Here is a 27,500-nt window from a genome sequence, read left to right as displayed (position 1 = left end):
TTTTTTATCATGGATAATGAATAATAAAGAAAAAATGCAAGACAGAATTTTTTATCTTGGATAATGAATAATTTATAAAGAAAAAAAACAAGACAGAATTTTTTATCATGAATAATGAATGAATAATAAAGAAAAAAATACAAGACAGAATTTTTTTTATCATGGATAGTGAATAAGTAATAAAGAAAAATACAAGACAGAATTTGTTATTATGGATAATTGAATAAGTAATAAATAAAAAATACAAGACAGAATTTTTTATCATGGTTAATGAATAAGTAATAAAGAAAAATTACAGGACTGAATTTTTTATCATGAATAATGAATAAGTAATAAAGAAAAAATACAAGATAGAATTTTTTATCGTGGGTAGTGAAGACGTAATAAAGAAAGAATACAAGACAGATTATTTTTTATCATGGATAATGAATAAGCGATAAAGAAAAAATACAAGGGAGAATTTTTTATCATGGATAATGAATAACTACAAAGAAATCTACGGGGTTATAAGAGTTACTGTATAAGCTGTATTTTCCAGTAGAATTTCGTCTTAGCTGTTAAACCCTTGGTAAAAAGTGAATGTTGGCGTTTGAGATTTTATTCCAGAGTTTTCCTTAAACTGAACTTTTATCCAAGATCTTGACCTTAAATTTAAATTTTATTTAAGGGCTGTAGCTTCGAGTAGAATTTTATTTCAGAGCTGTACCTTAAATTAAAATTTTATTTAAGAACAGTATCTGGAAATAGAATTTTATTTAAGAGCTGTGCCTTAAAATATCATTTTATTTAAGAGCTGTGAAATTTTATTTTAGAGAACTACATTAACATAAATTTTATTTAAGAACTCTACCTTAAAATTCATTTGAGAACTGAATTGCAAAACAGAATTTTATTTTAAGAACCTTAAATTGAAATTTTATAATTTTATTTGAAAGAGCTAAAAGATATCGTTAAAATAGAATTTTATTTAAGAGCTGTTCTTTAAAACGGAATTTTATTTAAGAGCTCTACCTTAAAATAAAAATCTAGTTTTTAAGAGCTGTACCTTAAAATAGAATATTATTTAAGAGCTGTACCTTAAAATAGAAATTATTTGACAGTTGTAACTTTAAAAAGAGCTGTCCCTTAGATTGAAATTTTATATAAGAGCTATACCTTAAAAAAATTCTATGAAAGAGCTGTCCCTTAAATTGAAATTTTATGTAAGAGCTATACCTTAAAAATTTAAATTTTATATGAGAGCTATACTTAAAAAAATTCTGTTAAAGAGCTGTCCCTTCATTTAAAATTTTATATAAGAGCTTTACCTTAAAGAGTGAAAATTTATTTTAGGGCCATACCTTAAACTAAAACTTTGTTAAAGAACTCTCCTTTAAAACCCCTGGCTGTTTTAATCGACAGTGTAAACCGAACGCGAGGCCATAAATCTCTCGACGCCGTACAATACCTTTGGTCTTGCCCAGGCCAGATTAATTTACGTCAAGTGCGTATCGAGGCGTAAGTGGCTACGCAACGCTGCCACGCCTCCACAAATATCCTCCTCCACCTCCTCCTCCTCCCCCTCGAAGAGGAATAGAAAGGATTAAAAGGTTTCGTGGAGTACCACTCGATGAAGAGTTTCAAGTGCTGGGTCCAAGTGTTATCTAACAGATAGCTATGCTTAGTTCTCTCTCTCTCTCTCTCTCACACACACACACACACACACACACACACACACACACACACACACACACACACACTTCTAAATGTTGTTAATATGGAAATTTATAAAAAAAAAATTTGAAAAACTTATCTTCGTGGATTCTCTCTCTCTCTCTCTCTCTCTCTCTCTCTCTCTCTCTCTCTCTCTCTCTCTCTCTGGCTGGCTGGCTGGTTAATGACATCGATTTCAACTCGTTTATATTCATGGCCACGGATTAAGAGACTTTTTCTATGGTGTCTCCATTTGCTTTGGAAATGGAGCCTAACGAGATGCGCTTTTGTTTTTTACCGCTTCAGCTTTGTAACAGCTTAAAAAAAAAGCTTATTTAGGGTTAGCGAGGAGGTTATTCGCGTAAGCCTGAATCAAGCTTGGTCTAAGCTGATTCTAATGGGTGTAGGGAGCACGGTCTGTATGTTGTGGGGGAATTCTGCATTATTGGAATGCCTTCAACTCTGTCAGTGAGAATTAAGTCTTTTCAAATTCAGTTTGTTTGTTTTATCTCGAGATTATCTAGCGGATTCCAGTTGCATTTTGTTAAGTGACGGGCCAGGGAAGTATTTAATTAAATTTCAAGATGAATTAGGCTTTAGATCAGCCGTTATTGCCTTCAATTCTGTTCGTGAAAATGAAATCTTTTCAAATTCAGTTTGTTTGTTTTATCTCGAGATTATCTAGCGGATTCCAGTTGTATTTTGCTAAGTGATAGGCCAAGGACGTATTTTATTAAGCATTTCATGAATTCTGAGATAGATTAAGACTTAAATAAGAAATTATTGCCTTCGGCAATGTAAGAGAAAATAAAGTCTTTTTAAATAATTTTTATTTGTTTTATCTCGAGATGTTATTGATAAATTCCAGTTATATTTTTTTAACGGGTGGTACAAAGAAATATTTCATTAGATTTTGACATGGATTAGAACCTAAATCAGAGATTATTTTTATTTGTTTTATTTACAAATTGTCTTAGTGAATTCCAATTATATTGTTTTAAGTGATATTACAAAGGAGTATTTAATTAAATTGTAAGATGGATTAGGATTTAGATCAGACATTATTGCCTTTAATTCTGACAGTGAAAACGAAGTCTTGTGAAATTCATTTAATTTGCTTTATCTCGAAATTATATTGATAAATTCCAGTTATGCTGTGTTAAGTGATAGGCCGAGGAAGTGTTCCTATAGATTTTGAGATGGAATATGACTTAGATCCGAGATTATTTATTTATAAATTTTTTGGGTCGGGGGACTGTACGAAATGTATGACATAGTAAATTTATTGTTTACATTGCATAGTTTGTGTTGACACTTTGCTCAAGTCACTTTGGTTGTAGCAGTTCGCATTTATTTAGTGGAATCTTGATTATTTTTTGCAAAACTGTGTGTTTTTATTATTATTTTTTTTGAATGCGGAAAACAATGTGCTTTTTTCATATCATTGTTACAGTTGAAGAAATAATAAATAAATAAATATATATTAATAAATAAATATATATGTGATTCTGTATATATATATATATATATATATATATATATATATATATATATATATATATATATATATATATATATATATATATATATATGTATGTATATATATATATATATATATATATATATATATATATATATATATATATTAGTGTGTATGTTTGTGATTTATTTTCATGTAAATATCACTTCTGGTCTTCTACCGCACCCAGCTACGTCACAAGAACGAAGGTCATCGACACTGGTGCAGATATTTACACCACTTTGAATATTACTCAAATTGAGTGAAGCCAGAGCAACAAGGATCTAGTTACAGTATCCCAACACAACGCGCGTATAGACTTACTACGCACCTACGCGCCTGCGCACCTACGCACACGCGCATGCGTAATCACCCGTTCAGGCTTTCTAAAGGGTGAAAGAGAGCTAACCGCCCCCCTTCCCCAGAGTCTTTCTTTGTGCATTTCCAACCCCCGACAGATGATTGACAACTTCGTTATAATAAAAATCAATGCAGGAGGAAACAAAAGGTTGGTCTTCAGGGCTGCCCGATTTTCATAAGCAACTCGACAAAAAGGGTTTGTGTGCAGTGTTCGACGGCTGGTAGCCAGTGGTGGGTTTTATATCTCGGTGGGTTTTTTAGTGGTTGTGTGTTTTTTTCGGTAATGTATTTTTTTTTATTTCAGTGTTTCATGTTCAGTCTTTGATGTTAGTGTTAATGGGATGGTAGATTTAAATGTTTTTTTTTATTGCTTTGTTTTTGAATTGATTTTTTTTTTTCGTAATTTATTTTTTTTTTTTTTTTATTTTTATGTGTTCTCGATATATAGTCTCTCTGAAGATTGTGAACGGGGTGTTTTTTCTCAGTTTATGATTCTGTTACAACATTTTATGTTGTAGTACTGTTATCATTTTTACCGGATGTAAAAATTAAACGAAAAATTATTAAAACTCAATGTATCGTTTAAATTGAATGATCGGCCAACCTTCAGTTTGCTAAAGGGATTTTTTTAGTTCATGATTTTGTTGTAGGAGTCTAATAATTTTTGTCGGTTGTTGAATTAAACGAAAAACTCAGTATATCGTTAAAACTCAGTGTAAGGTTAACCTTGAATTTTAAAGGAGTTTTATTTTATTTATTCTCATGTTTGTGCTTTATTTTTGTCACCTACAAACTCTCATTCAGTTAGTTATAAGTTTTACGCTCATATTTTTTTATTTCGTTTTTATTTATTTTTTTATTTTTATTTTTATTTTCTTATATTTTATTTTTTTTATTTTGTTCCCTCACTCCTCGTTGATACCGAATTTTTTCTTTTCGATGGTTTTACTTTTGAAGGCGTTTGTTCAAAGAAATCTCTCTCTCTCTCTCTCTCTCTCTCTCTCTCTCTCTCTCTCTCTCTCTCCAGATTCCAGGTTTTTTAGACAGAGGTATTCATTTTCAGGAAGCACTATATGCAAGATCTCTCTCTCTCTCTCTCTCTCTCTCTGTGTGTGTGTGTTAAATGTCATTTTGTGTATATTTTTATTGTGGAATCTATTTTTTTACAAACTGTATATACAAGAACTCTCTCTCTCTCTCTCTCTCTCTCTCTCTCTCTCTCTCTCTCTCTCTCTCTCTCTCTCTCTCTCTCTCTCTCGTACACGTTCTGTGTGTTTAAATGATATTAGATATCAATTAAACACACAGAAAGATATATACACTATATATATGCAGTATATATACAGTATATGTGTGCATATATGCACATATATAAATATATATAAGTTTATATAAACATATATGTATATATATATATATATATATATATATATATATATATATAGGGAGAGAGAGAGAGAGAAGAAAAGAGAGAGAGAGAGAGAGAGAGAGAGTTAAAGAAGTTCCTCACAAAACAGATACCACCGAAAGAAAATAAAGTATCAGAGAGAGAGAGAGAGAGAGAGAGAGAGAGAGAGAGAGAGGAGAGAGAGCGTAAGCACACGTCACTCGTCCACCATTATACCCCAACAGGGACATGTTTAGAATTTCATGTGTAGGGTCACACAGTTTTCACGGGGGGATACAGTGTAACTGTATCCGCGGTGCGGTATCGGTCCTGTAATTCGAAACTGGCATCTCAAGTTGTTCCTAATGACAGGTGCCAGTTAGTCAATAAATGATGAGCATTTAATGATTTTTTAAAAATCTGGTTAGTAGTCTGTGTAATTGATTGATGTTTTCAAGTAATAATAATAATAATAATAATAATAATAATAATAATAATAATAATAATAATAATAATAATAATAATAATGTCTCACAGATAACAATAATTCTTCCAATGCCTCATAAATATTACTACTGATAATAATAATTCTTATCATGCTTCATAAATAGAAATGATAATGATATGATAATCATAATAACAATGATAATGATAAAAACGATCATACTAATAATGATAACGTGATCATTTTTATACCGTCTCATAAATAATAGTGATTCTTATAACGCCCCATAAATATTAATAATAATTGTTCGAAAGATGACCTAATAATAATAGAAATCACTCAACAAACTCACATAACAAACAAACAAACAAACGATCCAGACATCGAAAGTTACATTTACACAAACATGAGAAACGACAGCGTATACCTAATCTCTGTCAGTCCCTGCGGAGACATTCCCTCTGGGACCCACCTGGGCAAAAGTTGTTGCAGCTCTCCGGTGTTCTCTGGGGAATGGAAGCGGAGCCGAGGACATCGGTCTGCGATGGTTTATGGAGGAGGTCGTGTCTGTTTTACAGTGTGTCTCTGTCAGTGTCTGTGTGTGTCTGTCAGTGTCTGTGTGTTTGGCTTCTCTAAGTCTTAGTTTTGCTTTCGAAGTTTGTTTGTGTGTCATCTGTAAGTCTTCGCTTTGCTTTGAAAGTTTGTGTGGGTTTGTGAGTGTGCGTGTGTGTGTGTGTTTGTGTGTGTTTGTGTATTGGGTTGAAGGACAAATAAACAGTGAATTATATATAAGTGTTAGTGAATGAATAAGGTTAAGTTCTGTGAATGAATTAGTACTATGCTGATATTACTCCTAGTAATGTACGACTAGTACTATGCTGCCATTTCTTGTGTGCTTGTGTGATTGTTTGTAAGTTTTTGTGTGTGTTTGTGTCCTGGTTTTAAGGATAAATCAACAGTGAATGATTGTAAGTGTTACGGAATGAATGACGTTATGTTCTGTGAATGATTTTGTACTACCATTGATATTACTCCTAGTACTACACAACAAGTACTGTGCTGCCATTTCATAGGTGTTGGTGTTGGTGTATGTGTTTGTGCCCTTTGTTGAAGGATGGAATCGACGATGAATGGTAGTAAATGTTATTGAATGAATGGGGTTAAGTTCTGCGAATGACTTAGTACTACTGATATCACCGAGTACTATACGACTAGTGCTATATGACCATTTCTTGTGTGCTTGTGTTTGTGTGTGGGTGTATGTGCAGGCTTTAAGGATGGAGTCAACAATGAATGGTAGTGAATGTTTATTGAATGATTGAGGTTGAGGTTTGTGAATGATTTTGTATTACTATTAATGTTACAGCTGGGAGAATAGTATCAGTCACCAAAGTAACGTACAAATAGACTCAACATTGTTCCATTTTGTTCACGGAAATTGTTCTCCTTTGTACATACATACTGTACAATCTTCCGACCCTTAGGTGAATGAATGATTATGTTTATTATTGTTGTGGTAACGGGCCGCCATGGGAAAAAATGATAATGTCAGGGTGCGTTCGCGTATTCCTTACAGCGAGGCAGGCTTTGGGTACAGTGCCACAAATAAGGTGAGTGGGCAGTTTGCCTCTCTCTCTCTCTCTCTCTCTCTCTCTCTCTCTCTCTCTCTCTCTCTCTCTCTCTCTAAATATATATATATATATATATATATATATTTTATATATATATATATATATATATATATATATATATATATATATATATATATATATATATATAGATATAGAGATATATATATATATATATATATAGATAGAGAGAGAGAGAGAGAGAGCTCAAGAACGAACGACTTCAATCAGACACTTCTCTCTCTCTCTCTCTCTCTCTCTCTCTCTCTCTCTCTCTCTCTCTCTCTCTCTCTCTCTATATATATATATATATATATATATATATATATATATATATATATATATATATATATATATATATGAAAGAAGAAGCCCAAAGTGGTAGTAGCGAGATCTCTTACTACCCCCTTCTTGAAGCCGCCCCCTACCGGCCCCGTCAGGAGTCCATCTCCGAGCGGCTACTAGTTAAGTAGCAGTAGCAGCCGTACGATCAAAGACTTCAGTCGAAGCAGAGACCTTGTGAGAGAGAGAAGGGTTACGGTGCTACTTGTGAATGTGAAGTATAGTGGTTGGTGGGTAGTGGTAGTAGTGGTTGTGGTTATAGTGAGGGCATATTGACGAGGGACAGAGACGACGCATGCGCGTGCGCAAGCGTGCAATTGGTCTAACTGTGTGCCCGCTTTCTTTTTGTGAAGTATTGTGACATTATACCCGACCGTTGTAGCTTGCGTAATTGTTATTCATTGTTGAAGGGTTTGATTTAAGTACGGAAGTGTGTGTGTGTGTATGTATGTATGTACATATACACACACATACTGTATATATATATATATATATATATATATATATATATATATATATATATATATATATATATATATATATATATATATATATATATGTATATATATACATATATATATATATATATATATATATATATATATATATATATATATATATATATATATATATATATATATATATATATATATATATATATATATATATATATATATATAATTATCACCAGCACAATTGTTCTATGCATTAATGCAGTTAATAACAAGACCTCATTTAAACTGGATGCTATCTAACGGAGATAGTTATTCAGGAAAAGTTACAAGCTTTTTCTAGACTTCTCCAGAATAAATACCTCCGATAGGTAACGTCCACTATAAATGAGGTCCTATTATTATATATATATATATATATATATATATATATATATATATATATATATATATATATATATATATATATATATATATATATATAAAATTCAGTATATGAAACCACGTGCGTAGTCGCACATACTCGCGCGCATGCGTTGATTTGAGTCGATGTGCGCGTGCGTTGGTTCGCATTCGACCACGTGGTCGTGTTTGTTTACATAACAGCTGTGTTGTGACGTCTTTGTCGTCAGTTTGAGAAGTGCTTTTTTCACAACAGCTGTTGTTGTTGTTAATCAGATGAAAATATAAGTGACAGAAGTTTCAGACGAGATTATAATAAAAGTAAAAAATATAAAATTCTTAGAGCAAATAAATATTTTGTTTTTTTAACTGATAAACATAAAAAAATTATTCTTGAAATTGAAATTTAATTAAATTAAAAAAATAATGTTTGTTGAAATTGAAATTTGATTAAAGTAAAAAATAAATAAATTTTATGTTACTTTGAAATGAATAAAAATAAAAAAGAGTATATTTGTTCCAGCAAACAAATTTTTTTTTCACTGAGAAACTAATAAAAGTAAAAGTAAAAATAATATTTGTTCAAGAAAAAATTTTTATTCAAAAAATTTTTCTTTGAAATTAATAAAAAAAAAAATTATATTGTGCCAGCAAACAATTTTTTCCATTGAAATGAATAAAAGTAAAAGAAATATATATTTGTTCCACAAAACAAATTTTTAAATTAATAAAAGTAAAAAAAAAAATTTGTTACACCAAATAATTTTTTTTATGTTTGTTTCATGCGCATTGCCACCCTTCCTCTTTCTCTGACCCCTTCAGGAATGTCGTACAGAGCGTTTGGTCTTTTTGTTCTGATGCGAACGAAGGCCTTTGTGGGAAAAAAAAAAAGCAAAACAAAAGCTTCGTCGTTGGAGAAAAAGGAAGCTTACGAGAGGAAACTGGCGAGGCTGGTGGTGTTGTAGACTTGCGATGTTGGTCTTTTTATTTTTTTTTTTTTTTTTTGCCGTTAATTCAACTTGACTTCAATGACAGGGATGGCTAAGTGAATAAATGATTAAATGAATAAGTCAATAAATGGATTAATAGATAAATAAAAAAGGGAAAATTAAATCAATTAATTAATAAGTAAATCAATCAATAGATATATAAATAAATGCATAATTAAACAAATAAGTGAATAAATAAGCATTTATAGAAATGAATATATAAGAAAATGCAGTATTAATTAAATAAATTAATTAATAAGTAAGTAAATAAATCATTAGATATATAAATAAATGCATGATTAAACAAATAAATGAATAAATAAGTAAATATAGAAATAAATACATAAGAAAATACAGTAAACTCAGTAATAAGTAAATGAATAAAGAAATAAATATATATATATATCAGTAAAAAGTAAATAAATAAATAAATAAAAGAATAAATGAATAAGTAAACATATAAATAAGTAAATGGATTAATAAATAAATAAGCACGGAATTAATTAATGCGTCGTCTGTTGTCAGTAAAATAATGGTTAAAGAAAAGTAAGAAGTGATGGATAAATAAATATTTAGGAGAGACAGAACTGAAAACGAGACGAACTTCGACAGTGACAGAAATTTAATCAGTGTTTCTGCAAAGAAAAAGATGATATTTTTCAATATCACATTTAACGTTGATATTAAAAAAAAATAGTAAAAAATGCGCCGAAGTTTCTTCGGCGCAATCGAGTTTTCTGTACAGCCGCTACAGCTTATAATCAAGGCCACCGAAAATAGATCTATCTTTCAGTGGTCTCGGTATAATGCTGGATGAGCCGCGGCTCATGAAACTTTAACCACACGCACGGTGGTGGCCTGTCCTGTGTTGCCAGAAGCACGATTATGGCTAAATTTAACCATAAATGAAGTAAAAACTTCTGAGGCTAGAGGGCTGCAGTTTGGTATGTTGGATGATTGGAGGGTGGGTGATCAGCATACCAATTTGCAGCCCTCTAGCCTCAGTAGTTTTTAAGATCTGAGGGCGGACAGAAAAAAAGTGCGGACGGACAGACAAAGCCGGCACAAGAGTTTTCTTTTACAGAGAACTAAAAATGAGAAATTCCTCTGTTGAGATTCAGTAAGTGAAGATAAGATAAGTGTGACTGAATTAGAAATGAAAATATATCGGTTATCATTTTCAGTTTGAGAAATGTTCAAATGTTTTTAATCTTAATTTTGTGGTGTCCTTGAAAACAATTTTTTATGGTTTTTAAGTGACCTTGAAAAATGAATTAGGACGCCTGAATAACATTTTTCAATTTGAAAAATGTCAAATGTTTTTTTTGTGATTTTGTGGTGACCTTGAAAAATGGATTAACTCTCTGAATAAAATGATATCTTGAACGGAGCATAAAGATATTGGGTTAATTATTATTATTATTATTATTATTATTATTATTATTATTATTATTATTATTATTATTATTATTATTATTATTATTATTATTAACTATAACTAAAATTTTAAATTTATTTTTGAACGGAAAATGGACTTTTATTCACTTTTAGATTCGCTTTTGCATTCGTGATGAAATAAAAATGTCTGTATATTCTTCGTAACTCTTGATGGAAGTTTAAAGTGACTTCTTTTTAATTTTTCCGAATTGTAATTTTTCCGGAAATTGTTGCCCAGAGAAATGCTTCATTAATGTCCATTTTTTTCTAGAATATTTTTGCTTTATTTAACTAGAAGCTAAGGTTTCTGCTTTTGAATTCTGCATTATTTATTTAAATATACGAAAAAAAAATACAGTGACGTTTTTCTTAATTACAAAAATGCAATAGATTACTGTGGGTGAGATACTGTTTAGTTCTTAAAGAATACAATTCCTTTGGCCAGTTCTGTTAAGAATATTGATATGGCCAAGTAAAAGCACTCATAATAATAATAATAATAATAATAATAATAATAATAATAATAATAATAATAATAATAATAATAATAATAATAATAATGGAGAAATAAATCCGCAGTTATGGATATGTACATAGATTTAAAGATAAAACTGTACAGATAGCTTTCGGGAATCTGTGCATTTTTATCTTTAATCATATGTACATATACATAACTGTGGATTTATTTCTCCATTTTAAGACTCATGCTACTATGAGTGTTTTATAATAATAATAATAATAATAATAATAATAATAATAATAATAATAATAATAATAATAATAATAATAATAATAAACACATAAGACAATAATGTGGTTTGAATTCATATAAAATAGATTGAATGGAGCAGTGTGTGTATGTTTGTGTGTTTGTGCAGGGTTGAACGTACTGCAAATGAGCCCTCTGCCTCGGTGTAAGAAAAGGCTAATAATATGGAAGTATTCTTTACAGGTTTATCATCCACGATTGAACAGTTAAAGTGTAAATGTGGCGCTGACCATTGTTTTGTTTTTTCTCTGGAGTTATTCCCTATTTGGAAAACGGCTTAATGCTAATGAATAAATAAATAAAGAGAGAGAGAGAGAGAGAGAGAGAGAGAGAGAGAGAGAGAGAGAGAGAGAGAGAGAGAGAGAGATAAACTCATTACAGCATAAACGAGCAATGTTTACGTTCAATTTGGACGGAAACAAATATTTCCTAATGTTTAAGACGTGATCCAAGAAACGAGAGAGAGAGAGAGAGAGAGAGAGAGAGAGAGAGAGAGAGAGAGAGAGAGAGAGAGAGAGAGAGAGAGAGGATATCTTTGTGTTGCAACACACGTATTTACTTACTCGCTCTCTCTAATTTGATTTTGGAGAGCAGGTCCCTGGTCGGAATTTCGCATTACTCTTACTGATGTTGTTGTTGTTGTTGTTGTTCTTCTTCTTCTTCTTCTTCTTCTTCTTCTTCTTCTTCTTCTTATTATTATTATTATTATTATTATTATTATTATTATTATTATTATTATTATTATTATTATTGCTGAGGGATGAAGCTGCTTACGGAATTGGAAGATGGTTATTTGAAATCCATTTTTGCAGAGAGATCGCTTTATCGACTTGCTATGCTGAAATTAATGAGAAAAACAAACTATGTATGTGTGTGCACACGTATGTGTATGCCATATTTACATACATAAACACACACACACATATGTGTGTATGTATATAAAAAATATTTTTTTATTTACGTGTATGTCTGTATGTACGTATGTACGTATGTATGTGTTTATATGTATGTACGTATGTATGTGTTCATATGTATGTGTTTATATGTATGCCTGTACTCCCTTGCGTTTATGTATCTGTATGAACCACCCATGTATACGAGTTTCCTTCAAACTTCAAAAATGGCGAGAGAGAGAGAGAGAGAGAGAGAGAGAGAGAGAGAGAGAGAGAGAGAGAGAGAGAGAGAGAGAGAGAGAGAGAACATATCCACACACACATTTCTCTAGGCCCTTTGCAATCCGGAAGAAGTTCCTGTGCATCTTTTCAGGTGCATATTCGAAGGAGGAGGCATTTGAAGGTCAAGACGTGGTGCCACTTCAGTCATGCCCAGACCGGTATTTATGTCTCTGCTCTGATGCCTTATTGGTTTGTTTGTTTCAAAGTTTTGAAGATCTTGTTGAAGGAATGCTGATGGGCTTGACAAGATTGTAAGACGAATGGCGAAGGCTTTATACAAATGAAAGGCCGTTGAAACAGCTGTTATTATTATTATTATTATTATTATTATTATTATTATTATTATTATTATTATTATTATTATTATTATTATTATTATATTTCAGTTGTCATATATCGAAGATTAGTTTATATATATTTAATTGATATTATATTATATATATATATATATATATATATATATATATATATATATATATATATATATATATATATGTGTGTGTGTGTGTGTGTGTGTGTGTGTGTTTGTGTGTGTGTTGAAGATTAGTTCATTCTCTAGAAACTATATTATTACTACTATTTCTACTACTATTTATGTTTAGGGTCTATCATTGCAACACCTATTATTACTGCTATTGCTGCTGTAGTTGCTTCTTTTTCCATCCTTACAATCACAAAGCTAACGAAAAAGCAGTATAAAACTAACATCAACCACAATATCAAATCACGTCCCAGCTCTTTTTGGCCAAAAAAAAAAAAAAAAAAAAAAACAAGCTATCAGATTTAAGGCAGTAACTCGATACCCCCAACTCAAACAGCATCCTCCATTCACCTCCAATTAACTCACCCCTTTTCCTAATACCAAACGAAAAACCAAATAACAAAGAAGCTTTTTATCCGTTTCGCAAAATGTCCCGCGCCGTATCGCCTCATTACACGAATTTCCTCGCAGGTGCGTCTGAGTGACGTCACGTCTGACACCAAGGCTTGAATTGAACCCATATGCATTCAGCTTGAGATCAGGGCTTGAATTCAAGCCCTGAATTCAACCTTCATTTGATGGACTGTTAACCAGCTGTATCGGTGCGTGCTAGCTTATAGGATTCTCTGAAAGGACAGTTCCCCAGTTTCTGTGGGGCCGGTTTCAGACACAGTTCTGTATCTTGTAAGAACTGTTATTCGGCTGCAGTTCTGGTTTTCCTTTTAATTGGGAACTGTTTGAGAGACAGTTCTTTATCTTTTTTTTATTCTTTTACGAACGGTTTATTGGACTGTTCTGCCTCTGATAAGAACTGTGTATAAAACAATATGGCCACGGTTGTCCTGAAAAGATGGTTTGAGGGACAGTTTTCTGTCGTAGGAGAACTGTATTCCTCTGGTCTGATGCCAGTTGTTCTTTAAGAATGGTTTAGTGGACAGTTCTCTATCGAAGAACTGTACTATACATCAGAGTACATCATTTACTTCAGTTTTTTTTTCTGAGTGCCTACAAGACAGTTCTGTAGCTTATGTGATGCCTACTGTTTTTGAAGAGTTGGGACATATCCTGACCTTCAGAGGTGGCAAGCAGACCTTTTAGGGACAGTTCCGGGACGGTCTCGACTTTGTAGTATCCTGCTACAGTTACAAAATGCCATTTATACAGTTATATTTGTAATCTAAACGAGTTTCATTATTATTTCATCGTCATTTTACTAAGCCTGTCTTTTCTCTCTATTTTTTACTTTATCACGTACTGACATTATTATTTTCACTTTTATCACATACAGTACTGGCATTTTATTATGTGGAAGTTTCATATCAGAATTGAATGTGCCCATACTCTGAATAATAATAATAATAATAAAAATAATAATAATAATAATAATAATAATAATAATAATAATAATAATAATAAATTTTGCAAGTCCGCTTGCGGGTATAAATACGGCATAATTGTATACCCTTGGTTTCATACGAGTACTACCGAAACTTCAAGGAATAAATTAACTATGAACATCTGTTAAGTAATAATAATAATAATAATAATAATAATAATAATAATAATAATAATAATAATAATAATAATAATAATAATAATAATAATAATAATAATAACACCCTTTACCTCACATGCAACAGCGGATACCAATATATTTTTTATTCTTCCTTTCATTTATTTTTATTTATTTTTGTTTTCGTTGTTTATTTATTTCTGCTTTTTAATTTTTAATTACTTTATTTTCTACTTTTTATTTTCTTATGTTTTACGTATTTTTTTTTATTTCTTGTTATTCTTTATTTATATTTAATCTGTACAAACTGTCAACACTTACTCCCACTCAGCCGGGCTACTGTGGCCTTGTCATAATGTCCTACTGACTACAGTAGCCTACTTCAGCCTTCTTCTTCTTCTTCTTCTTCTTCTTCTTCTTCTTCTTCTTCTTCTTCCCTGCGTCCTGAGACGGAGGAAGGCCTGGACGCCATTGAGGATTCAGGGCTTCGTCGAGGCGTCACAGGGAGAATTGACAATTATCTGAGAAAGTTCCGAAACTTAGTCATCAGGTATTCAAGCCCTGCGTCGGCGTTTGAAAATGGTTTGAACGGATGGGTTGTAAGGCTTGCCGGGGTGGGGGCGGTGGCGGATGTCGGTTCCTGCGTTTGCTTGTTGTTGGGGGTAGTTTTGAATGTTTTTATGGAGAGAGAGAGAGAGAGAGAGAGAGAGAGAGAGAGAGAGAGAGAGGAGAGAGAGAGAGAGAGAGAGAGGGGGAAGAGTATTTAACGGATAGGTTGTACGTCTTGGGGATGTCTGTTTCTTCGTTTGCTTGTTGTTTTTGAGAGAGAGAGAGAGAGAGAGAGAGAGAGAGAGCTATTTGGACGATGATTTTTTTAAAGACGATTACAGGCTTGAGAGAGAGAGAGAGAGAGAGAGAGAGAGAGAGAGAGAGAGAGAGAGTGTTGCTTCGACGATAATTTATCCGTTAATAAAAACGATTACAGCCTTGAGAGAGAGAGAGAGAGAGAGAGAGAGAGAGAGAGAGAGAGAGTTACTTCGATGATAATTTTTTTTAATAAAAACGATTACAGGCTTGGAGAGAGAGAGAGAGAGAGAGAGAGAGAGAGAGAGAGAGAGAGAGAGAGAGAGAGAGAGAGAGGGGGGGGGGAGTTATTGGTACTTTTCCACTTAAAATGCTGGTTTTGGCTGAACTCCTTGGGCAGGAAACCTCAAAAATATTAATCGTTTCGTGCACGTCCAGAGAAGATCCGTCAGGCGTGCTATGAACCCCCACCGCCGCCCCCTTTCCTCCTCCTCCTCTCCCCCCTCCCCAGGACGCCCCCCCACTACACACACTGGACCGTTCACCTCTATATTGCACACACACTTTTTGCTTCATGGATATCTAGGCGTCCCTTTTCCAATACCTCTTTCATGCCAGTTATCCAGTGTAGCCTATATATTTAACACTATCAATCATGTATACACATGCACACACACACGTATATATATATATATATATATATATATATATATATATATATATATATATATATATATATACTGTATATATATATATATATATATATATATATATATATATATATATATATATATATATATATATATATATATATATATATACACACATATATATATATACACACATATATATTAAATTATATACATACACACATATATATTAAAACTCACATCAGGATCGAACCCGGGCCTTCCAGTTGGAAGACGAGACCGCTGCCAACCAAGCCACACAAGTCATGAAACCCATCTTTCAGTTGAAAGACCTGGGTCCGATCCCGATGTGAGTCATATTTATTTCCGTGCCACACGTGATTATTGTGTGTTAATTATTTCTACCAATATATATATATATATATATATATATATATATATATATACACGTGTGTTTATATATATACACACGTGTGTATGTTTGTGTGTGTATATATAAACTTCCTCCTTTCTGTTTCTATTTAAAAGAAAGAGGCAGACGAAATATCCACTTTTTTTTTCCCCGGCAGGTGTTTCACTTTTCCTCATTTCTGGCGTGGAGAATTCTTTTTCCTGAGTAACTCTCTCTCTCAAGAAATGGAGAAGAAGAAGAAGAAGAAGAAGGCCAAAGCTCTCTTCCCAAATTTCGTTCATCTGTTGTTTTCATCTGTCTTTTATTTTGTCTTTGTTGTCTTGTTGTTTTTTTTTTTTTTTTTGCTTCCATTGCTAGTCAGTATTATGTATGAGGTTTGTTCTGTGTAAAATGCATATATTCAGTCTGAAAAATAGAGGGAATTTTTTTATTTAAGCATAATTTTGTTTAATACTAAGGGTATTATTTATAATGATATTAGACGAACTGGTAGAATTTATGTATTCTACAGATGTCATATATTTGAATGTTAATCTTTTACTCCTCCATCTTCAGAAAACTTGGAAGTTGTCCTTTTGATAACCATGAATTAATGCATGAAACGTCTGTCGGCATAAAGATAAACTAAATGGAGTAGCACGGGAAAATTTGTTGCTTTTTCCCTCAGAACTTATTGTAGCGTTGAAGATAAGAAAAAGTACAGAATATTGGAATAGTGTTGTGGCCAAGTAGTAGATGACGCCAGTTCTTCAGCATTTTACAAGTTTATACGTACACACACACATATACATACATACATACATACATACATACATACGTATATATATATACATACACCAATGGTTCCATGTTTATATATTCCAAAAATCCTTGATTTTCTATTCAGATTACATTTAGAAATTCGACCCTCGTGTTTGTGTGTGTGTGTGTGTGTTTGTGTATGTATGTGCGCACGCGCGCACGGAACCTACCCCCTCCCCCCTTCCCCCTCGACCTCAGACGCCGAATTGAAAGCCGAGAAATCAACCCTGGGCAGAATACCTAAAGAGGCCCAATAATACCCAAGAAGGGGGTAGCCCAAATGAAGGCATTCAACCCAAGAGAGGGGGATCTCGATTTTTTTTTATTTATTTATTTTTCATTTCTTTCCCTTCGTTCCCGGGAATCCGATTCCGGTGGGAATCGGGAACCAAGTGTTGTTAAAAAAAAAAATTAGGAGAACCGTGAAGGACTCGGTTTTGTCCGGTGAGGAGTGAAGGACCTATTTCATTTTCGTTCCTCCTTTTGCGAATTAAGAGAGGGCGCGTTCTATTGGGCTCACTGAGTGAGTTAAGGAGAGAGAGAGAGAGAGAGAGAGAGAGAGAGAGAGAGAGAGAGAGAGAGAGAGAGAGAGAGAATGTTCGTTCTGTTCAGCGAATTTTGAGGCGGATTCTGTTAGGGAAATGTTGTGGTGGGGGAGTTATTTTTTGAAGAAATTATTTTCATTGTTTATAATTTCTATATTTTTTATTATTATTATTATTATTATTATTATTATTATTATTATTATTATTATTATTGTTTATTTTTATTATAATAATTTCGCACGTATTTCTATGAAGAAAAATTATTTGGTTTCGTAAATGGACATTTAATAATAATAATAATAATAATAATAATAATAATAATAATAATAATAATAATAATAATAATAATTCTCTAGCCAAATCGAAAAACATAATTCCCTTCAAACTTCGTATTACTTAAAAAAAACCTGTTACTGTAAATAAAAATTGACTTTTGAATTCTCGCACTAATTGAGAAATTACACCTCGCTTGAATTCCCATAGCTATTAAAAGAAATAGAAAAACATTCTCATAAGTGAATCTGATTCTCTTTCCCGTCGAAGAAAACTTCGTATTACTTTGAAAAAATACGTATTACTTTAAATAAAAATTGGCTTTTGAATTCTCGCACTAATTGAGAAATTACAACTCACTCGAATTCCCATAGTTATTAAAAGAAAACATTCTCATAAGTGAATCAGGTTCTCTCACTCGTCGAAGAATGTTAAGAACAGCTGTTGAGAGAGCGTAAATAATCCCTAGCTTATTGTTTAGACACATGAGAATGCCGGGGAAGCTAAATATTGAAATAAGCTTGAGGAGAAGCTTGAAGTGAGAGAGAGAAGGAAAGGGGAAGGAGGAGAAAGAGAGAAAAGGAGTGGAGTTAAAGGAGGAGATTGCTGAAAGAGACTCAAGAAACGAACGGTGAAAGATAAATGTGGATAAGTGTGTGCAAAAGAGGGTTCCCAATATAACGCGGGAGTGAAGTGTTCAACTTTGAGAAAACGAGATAAACGAGAGATAAAGCAAAGCAAAGAAACGAGAAAGAAGTGAAAGTGAAACGACAGAATAAGGAGATAGAGGTGAGATAACCGGAGAGTAAGATAATAAACTTCGAGGAAGAGAAGTAGAGATAGGAAAACGAGATAAACGGGAGGTAAGACGAAGCAAAGAAACTAGACGTAGGAAATAAGTGAAACGGTAGGAAAAGGAGACGAAGGTTAGATAACGAGGGAGCGAGATAATAAACTACGAGAAGAAGTAGTGGGGAGATAAGAAAACGAATTAAACGGGAAATAGAAAACAAACAGAAAACGAGACAGAGAGTAAAAACAGGACGAGAGAAAGAGACAAAAGAGAGAAAATTAGAAAGATATCGCTGATTGTAAACGAGCGAGAAAAAAGAGGGGTCTTCATTCCCCCCTTAGAAAATGTTCACAAACGTTTAGTCGAGGTCCCTTTGGGAAACGCTCGTGACGTCACAGTCAAGGAAAATGGTGTCTCTGAAGAGCACAGAACTCGTACAGGAGGTAAGTGTAATTCTTTCATTATTTGATTAATTTTAATTATTTAAATTTTTTTTATCTTTAATTTTTAGTTTTAGTTTTCTGAAAAGAAACCTATTGTGCCGGCTTTGTCTGTCCGTCCGCACTTTTTCTGTCCGCACCTTTTTCTGTTCGCACTTTTTTTTCTCTCCGCACTTTTTCTGTCCGCCCTCAGATCTTAAAAACTGCTGAGGCTAGAGGGCTGCAAATTGGTATGTTGATCATCCACCCTCCAATCATCAGACATACCAAATTGCAGCCCTCTAGCCTCAGTAGTTTTTATTTTATTTAAGGTTAAATTTAGTAATAATCGTGCATCTGGCAACGATATAGGCCAGGCCACCCACCGGGCCCTTGTTAAAGTTCCATGGGCCGCGGCTCATACAGTATTATACCGAGACCACCGAAAGATAGATGTTTTCGGTGGTTTTGAATAAAAGGCTGTACAGAAAACTCGATTGCGCCGAAGAAACTTACCCGCATTTTTTACGATTTTGAATTGTAATTAATATATGAACGTTTTTCAACTGGGATTAATCACAAAACGTTTTTCAAATGTGGTTAATCAGAAAATATTTTCAACTATGATTATTCTCAAAATGTTATTCAATTGTAGTTAATCAGTTTACGTTTTTCAGTTATGGTCGATCACGAAACATTTTTTAACTGTGATTAATCAGAAAACATTTTTCAATTGTGATTAATCAGAAAACATTGTTCAACTGTGATTAATCAGAAAACATTTTTCAACAGTGATTAATCAGAAAACATTGTTCAACTGTGATAAAAGAGAAAACATTTTTCAACTGTGATTAATCAGAAAACATTTTTCAACTGTGATTAATCAGAAAACATTTTTCAACCGTGATTAATCACAAAACTTTTCAGCTATGATTAATCACAAAACATTTTTCAACTGTGATTAATCACAAAACGTTCATCAGATTGTGATTAATCACAAAACTTTTCAACTATCATTAATCACAAAACATTTTTCAACTGTGATTAATCACGAAACATTTTCAGTATAACACGCAACACACGTTTTGCTGATTGCAAATTTTGTTGTTTTAATTAGGAAGAAGAAGAAACAAATACCCACCAAAAAAAAAAAACCCTACTTCGGGCATACTTTCACTCCCGAAAGCAATATCAAGCATACCCCTGTGCTGTGGGGTAATGAGCGCATTTGCATGCAGCCGCCATTACCGAGCTTATCCCAATTTTTTCCTCTTGTCTCGCAGCCTCTGACGCTTAATTTGAAAATTGGGGATCAAGTGTACGCCCCAATTACCCAATTTTGTTCTCCTGCTCATTATGGTAACTGCCGTGTTTTAACTTTTTTCGTGTGTGTGTGTGTGTGTGCGTGTGTTTGTGTACGTGTATGTTTGCGTGTGTGTTTTAAAGGGCATTCGTGTTAACGGCTGTCAGCTGGTGTTGTGACGTCCATAACATTCATGTTTATCGTTTGTACTTTGTTTAGCGAATTATTTGCAGAGCGAGGTTATTATTATTATTATTATTATTATTATTATTATTATTATTATTATTATTATTATTAAGCTCTAATTAATTGTCCGTTTACGAAATTCAATTTTTTCCTGTATAAGAATACGTGCGAAATAATAATAATAATAATAATAATAATAATAATAATAATAATAATAATAATAATAATAATAATAATTATTATTATTATTATTATTATTATTATTATTATTATTATTATTAAACTCTAATTAAATGTCCATTTACGAAAAAAATAATTTTCTTTATAAAAATACGTTCGGAATTATAATAATAATAATAATAATAATAATAATAATAATAATAATTATTATTATTATTATTATTATTATTATTATTATTATTATTATTATTATTATTATTATTATTGCTACAAGCAGAACTTGGATTTATAAATCTGTATAAGTGCATTAATGGTAGTCTTTCACCAAAACAATAACTTTCAATTCCTTTTGATTCAAAATATTAGCGCACAGGTATACATATTTATGGGCATATGGATCAAAACACTGACGTTCATGCATACATGCATATGTATGAATTCAAACAGGAATGCATATGCATATACACATACGCATAAATTGAATCGTGAATGTGCATACACATACTTGATACATAAATTAATGTATTTATACGTAAATGAAATTTGGTGCATGATTGCTTATATTTATTAAAAAATTATGACGATACATACATACATAAATAAATACATACATACAATATCACGTGACTAGAACCGCTTTTAAAGCTCCCAACCTCCAATTGTAACACAATGGCTTCGCACTTAGCTTGTATTAGAAGCCTGATTTATGTAATGTACATTGAGAGGTGCACTTTCGTAGCGGGGGGCGGGGTGGGGGGTGGGGGAGCAGGGAAAACGCTCTTGGAAGTGTGTTTTTCTTCAGAATAAACAAGAAGCTCAGATGGTAAGATGAGAGGTTTTTTTCTTTTTTGGTCTAGAGTGTTGGTTTAGTGTTTTTAAGAGTCTCGCGTTAGAGTTTTTTTTTTAAAGCAATTTTAGAATAACAAAGTGCGGTGTAAAACTCGCTCTTTCTCTTACTTATGGTTGTGAATAGGTCTCTCTCTCTCTCTCTCTCTCTCTCTCTCTCTCTCTCTCTCTCTCTCTCTCTCTCTCTCATAAAAATGGTATTGCAAGAAAAATCAGTCTCGCTGCATATTGTTGATAAATTACCACTCTCTCTCTCTCTCTCTCTCTCTCTCTCTCTCTCTCTCTCTCTCTCTCTCAATTTTCATTTTATTGCGTTTACGCTGTGTGTTTGTTTGTGTATCATTCTATCTTTATCCCTCGATGCGGTAGTTCATAAAATTTATGATGGATCGTGAATTATAAAAATATTTTATGGGCCCAGAAGAGATAAATTAGGTTTAAAGACAAATACAGATCTAATTTTTTTTTTCACCCGTTCATTGAAGACTTTTATTTTATATTTTTTATATTTCTACAAACAAATACTAAAAGTCTGACGGTAAACTTCACCCTTACGCGCGCCAATAAAATCTGAGCCACTTTGCGGTTTCATGTTGCTTAGGAGAGTCATAAATTCCTCTGGCCTTGGCGGAGGTATGCGTTTTCTGAGGTTTTTATTTTTTGTTGCAGGTTTTTTTTTTTTCGATGTTGTCAATAGTTCTTCTTGCTCTTCTTCCTCTCATGACTAAGAAAGAAGGGATTATTATTATTATTATTATTATTATTATTATTATTATTATTATTATTATTATTATTATTATTATTATTATTCACAAGCGTCAGTGGATGATAAGGGTGGGATGATGCAGTGTTAATAAAATCTCTCTCTCTCTCTCTCTCTCTCTCTCTCTCTCTCTCTCTCTCTCTCTCTCTCTCTCTCTCTCTCCAGAAAAGATATTGAAAAAATCACCAGTCTCGCTGTATGTTAATATATTACCATTCTCTCTCTCTCTCTCTCTCTCTCTCTCTCTCTCTCTCTCTCTCTCTCTCATAAAAATGGCATTAAAAAATTCTGTCTCGCTGCATGTTGTTAACATATTGATATTCTCTCTCTCTCTCTCTCTCTCTCTCTCTCTCTCACACACACATAGATATTGAAAAAATCACCAGTCTCGCTGTATGTTAATATATTACCATTCATTCATTCTCTCTCTCTCTCTCTCTCTCTCTCTCTCTCTCTCTCTCTCTCTCTCTCTCTCAAGTAAAAGACTAAATGAACGAAAGCCTCCCTTTCATTACGTCATTCAAATCCCTTATCTTCTCAGGGGCCTTGAATAAACATGAGTTCAATCTCTTCGCTAAACCTTTGTTTGCGAAACATTATTTTCAATGTTGTGGCTTTTGAAGGCGAGGAAACGTTTCCAGTTTCTGTGGAAAACGTTTGCGTGTTTTTACCTTGAGGAACGTTGCTGTTTTTGTACCTTTATGAACGTGTCAATTATGTAAGGCCCTTGAAAATGTTTAGGTTCATTCTTGAAGACTTTTGCAGGCGACGAAACGTTTCCAGTTACTGTGGGAAACATTTGCGTGTCTTTGCGTTGAGGAACGTTGCTTTTTTGTACCTTTATGAACGTGCCAGTTACGTAAGGCATTTGAAAATGTTTAGGTTCATTCTTGAAGACTTTTGCAGGCGACAAAACGTTTCCAGTTACTGTGGAAAACGTTTGCTTGTTTTTACCTTGAGGAACGTTGCTGTTTTTGTACCTTTATGAACGTGCCAGTTATGCAAGTCGTTTGAAATCGTTTAGGATTAATCTTAAGGCTTTTGCAGGCAACGAAACGGTTCCAGTTATTGTAGAAAACGTTTGCTTGTTTTTCTCCCTTGAGGAACGTTGCTGCTTTTGTACCTTTATGAACGTGCTAGTTATGCAAGTCGTTTGAAATCGTTTAGAGTTATTCTTAAAGGATTTTCAAACTTACATGCTCACCAAGAACGTTCGTACGCTTACGTCTTAGACCTCTTTCGAAGAACGTTTTCTCTTTATGAACGTGCCGATCATTTAAGTCCTTTAAAATCGTTTACATTTATTCCTGAAAAATGTTCAGACTTTCATACTCTCTGAGAACGTTCATTTGTATGTTCGTTATTTCAATAAACGTTGTTGTCTTCGCTTTCTCCATTGAGCGAGTGTTTAGAATAAGGCTTTTATGTATTCCTTTAAAGAACGGTTTATTCATATACCAAAGAAAACACCCATTTGTTTATTCCTTTGAGAAAAAAAAACTTCCGGTTTGTAATCTCACAGCACACAGTTGTTTAATTTGGCAACGGGGCTTTTGTACTTTTTTTTTTTATCTGCAAAAACAAGCTACAAGTGTCTACGGATGGATATTGCATCTGTAAATTGCAAATTATTATTATTATTATTATTATATATACAGTATATATATATGTGTGTATATATATATATATATAGTATATATATATTTTATATATATTATTATTATTCTTATTATTAGTAGTAGTAGTAGTAGAAGTGGTAGTAGCAATAGTAGTAGTAGTAGTAGTAGTAGTAGTAGTATTATTAAAATATTATTATTATTATTATTATTATTATTATTATTATTATTTCTGCCCCTGTTACTGCTTTTGTCCTCAGCTGAAATATACCCATTTATAATTGTGTTCAAGAAAATCATATCGGATAAGATAGGTTTGAACTCGCTCAGTATCAGTGAACACCAGTAAAATAAGATAAATTCCGTTTAATGGACGTTATAGCAGTGAAATCCAGTCAGTATATTTCAGGTGACTGATATTATATTTGAACTAATTGATATCAGTGAAATGGACTTGAATCAATTTTTTGTTTCACGTCCACCTAACTGGTGAAATTATATATATATATATATATATATATATATATATATATATATATATATATATATATATATATATATGGACTGATATATATATTTATCTATATATATATATATATATATATATATATATATATAGGTAAAATGGACTGAATGTATTTTTCTTTATTTTAATAATAATAATAATAATAATAATAATAATAATAATAATAATAATAATAATAATAATAATAAAATCGAACTAACAAATATAAGTGAAATGGCCTGAATGCATTTTTGCTTTATTTTTCCTTTACCTCCATTTAATGGACGAGCAAAATAGCCCCTTCCAAATTTCACGACTATATTTGTCTCTTCATTCTAGATCGCTCGGAGCTACAGCGTTTGTTACTTTGCCATATTAGCTTTTAGACGATTTTGCCCTTTCGGTGGCGTAAATGGAAAATGGATTGGTTGATTTGGCGTGAAATGGACGGTTCATTTTGGGCTTAAATTTTTTATATCAAAGAGTTTGGCTGTATTGAATTTAATATGTCTTTAAAATTTTATTTTAATATTTTATGTCTAGTAGATTTGAATGTGGCATCAAATGGATTATTAATTTTGGGCATAGATTCTGATATCAAATAGTTTTGCTGTATTGAATTTATTGTCTTTAAAATTTGATTTTAATTGACTGTTATATTCTACAAATTTTATGTCAGGTAAATTTGAATGTGGCATCAAAGGGATGACTCCTTTTGGGCATAGATTCTGATATCAGATAGTTTTGCTTGTATTTAATATATCTTTCAAATTTTATTTTAATAGACTGTTATACTCTATAAATTTTTTGTTAAGTGAATTTGAATGTGGCATCAAATGGATAGTTCATTTTGGGCATAGATTCTGATATCAGATAGTTTTGCTTTATTACAATTAATATGATTTTAATTGATTATTATTGCCTATAAATTTTATGCCAAATAGATTTGAATGTGGCATCAAATGGATGATTCATTTTAGGTATAGATGCTGATATCAGATAGTTTTGTTTTATTAAATTTAATGTCTTTAAAATTTTATTTTGATTAATTTTTCCTCAATTTTATGTTAAATCGATTTATTTTGGGCGTAGATATTGACATAAAATAGTTTTGCTTTATCAAAGTCAATAAATCTTTAAAATTTGATTTTAATAGATTATTATTGTCTTTAAATCATATGCCACATAGGCATGCTCTGTCAGATATTTTTATTTCCCCTTTAAGATTTTATATTTGATAATACATTCATTTCATCCATAAAGTTTGAATTCAAAATATATTTATGTCACCCGTGAAAGATGATATCAAAATTGTTCATTTTATCTGAGATATTTAATGATGAAAAATATATACTATTATCATAAAGTGTCATCTTTTGAAAATGACATAAAATGGTTTTGTTTTATCCAATGAAATGAGACGTCAGCTTGATTTAATGCAAGCATAAAATTAATATATGTTTATTGATGGTCTTCATTAAATGTGACTTATAGTAGACATTATACGTAGGCTAAGATTTATTATCCAATGGTCCGCTGGTTAGTGGTTAGTGTTGTGGAATGCCACTCAGATGTGGCGGGTTCGCGTCTCCCCCAGAGTGATGAAAAATCACTGGTTCTGTATCATGATCAGTTACTGCTGCAGTGTGGGGTCTGCAGTGGGAGGTTGGAACCAACACTCTTTGGAAGGTTGAATTTCAAGTCAATATCCCCTTTAGTGTGCTTGTTCCATGTGAATAGCTTTCACCTACTGAAATAATAATAATAAATAATAATAATAATAATAATAATAATAATAATAATAATAATAATAAATCTGTGGTCATCAGCATTACATTTCATAACACTTAGTTATGTCACGCTTCATAACATGGTAGTCTTTGTTACGCTGCATAACATTAACGGTTATGCTAAATCTTCATAAGATTGCTAATTAAGTTGAGTGTCATAACATTGGCGTGTTCGTTATGCTTAAGAATATTACCACGTAATATTGCTTATTAGGGTACTGTTTATATCATCATTAGCTTTTTTTTCCAGTTAATATAAAAGTTGATACGTGTATTCTCACTCATTTTTAGTTTTCTGTAAAAGAAAACTACTGGGCTGGCTTTGTCTGCCCGTCCTCACTTTTTTTGTCCGCCCTTAGATCTTAAAAAATACTGAGGCTAGAGGGCTGCAAATTGACGTATGTCGATCATTCACCCTCCAACCATCAAGCATATCAAATTGCAGCCCTCTAGCCTCAGTAGTTTTTATTTTAAGGTTAAATTTAGCATAATCATGCGTCTGGCAACGATATAGGATAGGCCACCACCAGGCCGTGGTTAAGTTTCATGAGACACGGCTCATATAGCGTTATACCTAGACCACCGAAAGATAGATCTATTTTCAGTGGCCTTGATTATACGCTGTACAGAAAACTCGATTGCACCGAAGAAACTTCGGCGCATTTTTTTACTGGTTCGTTATTAGTTGAGATTTAATATGTTACTACCCTAAAACAATTCTCCTTGTGCATTGATAATTTATTTAACTTTTTTTTGTCCATTTGTTGAGTTATTTTTTTTCTCTGATTACAAAATTTTTCTCTCTGTATTCCTGTTACCTTCTGTTTTCTTTCGAATGAACACCATATTTTTTGGAAGGTTGAATTTCAAGTCTATGGCCCCTTTGGGCTTGTTCCATAGGAATAGGGTTCATTTTCTGAATAATAATAATAATGATAACAATAGACTGCATTATGTCAAGGTTGATGTCAAATTCTGGTTGGCCCATGGGCCTAAATTAAGTTTATATCATTATGCAAATTG

The 27,500-nt window shown here is 32.3% G+C and overlaps 1 protein-coding gene across 9 annotated transcripts in view; it reads left to right on the top strand.

Moving 5' to 3' along the window:
- The window catches only part of LOC136825405 (uncharacterized), a 979,501-nt gene that overhangs the window by 246,046 nt on the left and 705,955 nt on the right, over window positions 1-27,500 (top strand). Inside the window, exon 1 of one of the 9 annotated variants that reach the window (XM_067081765.1) lies at window positions 19,133-19,312. The exons of the other annotated variants lie outside the window; for them this stretch is intronic. Coding sequence (XP_066937866.1) covers window positions 19,277-19,312 — 36 coding nt within the window. The 5' untranslated portion in view covers window positions 19,133-19,276. Of the gene's footprint in view, window positions 1-19,132; window positions 19,313-27,500 lie in introns of those variants that run through there. 9 annotated transcript variants of the gene reach the window in all.

The sequence above is a fragment of the Macrobrachium rosenbergii genome, chromosome 37, assembly GCF_040412425.1.
Source record: "Macrobrachium rosenbergii isolate ZJJX-2024 chromosome 37, ASM4041242v1, whole genome shotgun sequence".
In the NCBI taxonomy this organism is placed as follows: Eukaryota; Metazoa; Arthropoda; class Malacostraca; order Decapoda; family Palaemonidae; genus Macrobrachium; species Macrobrachium rosenbergii.
Note: the sequence above shows the minus strand (reverse complement) of the source record. Positions and strands in the feature narration are given on the sequence as shown.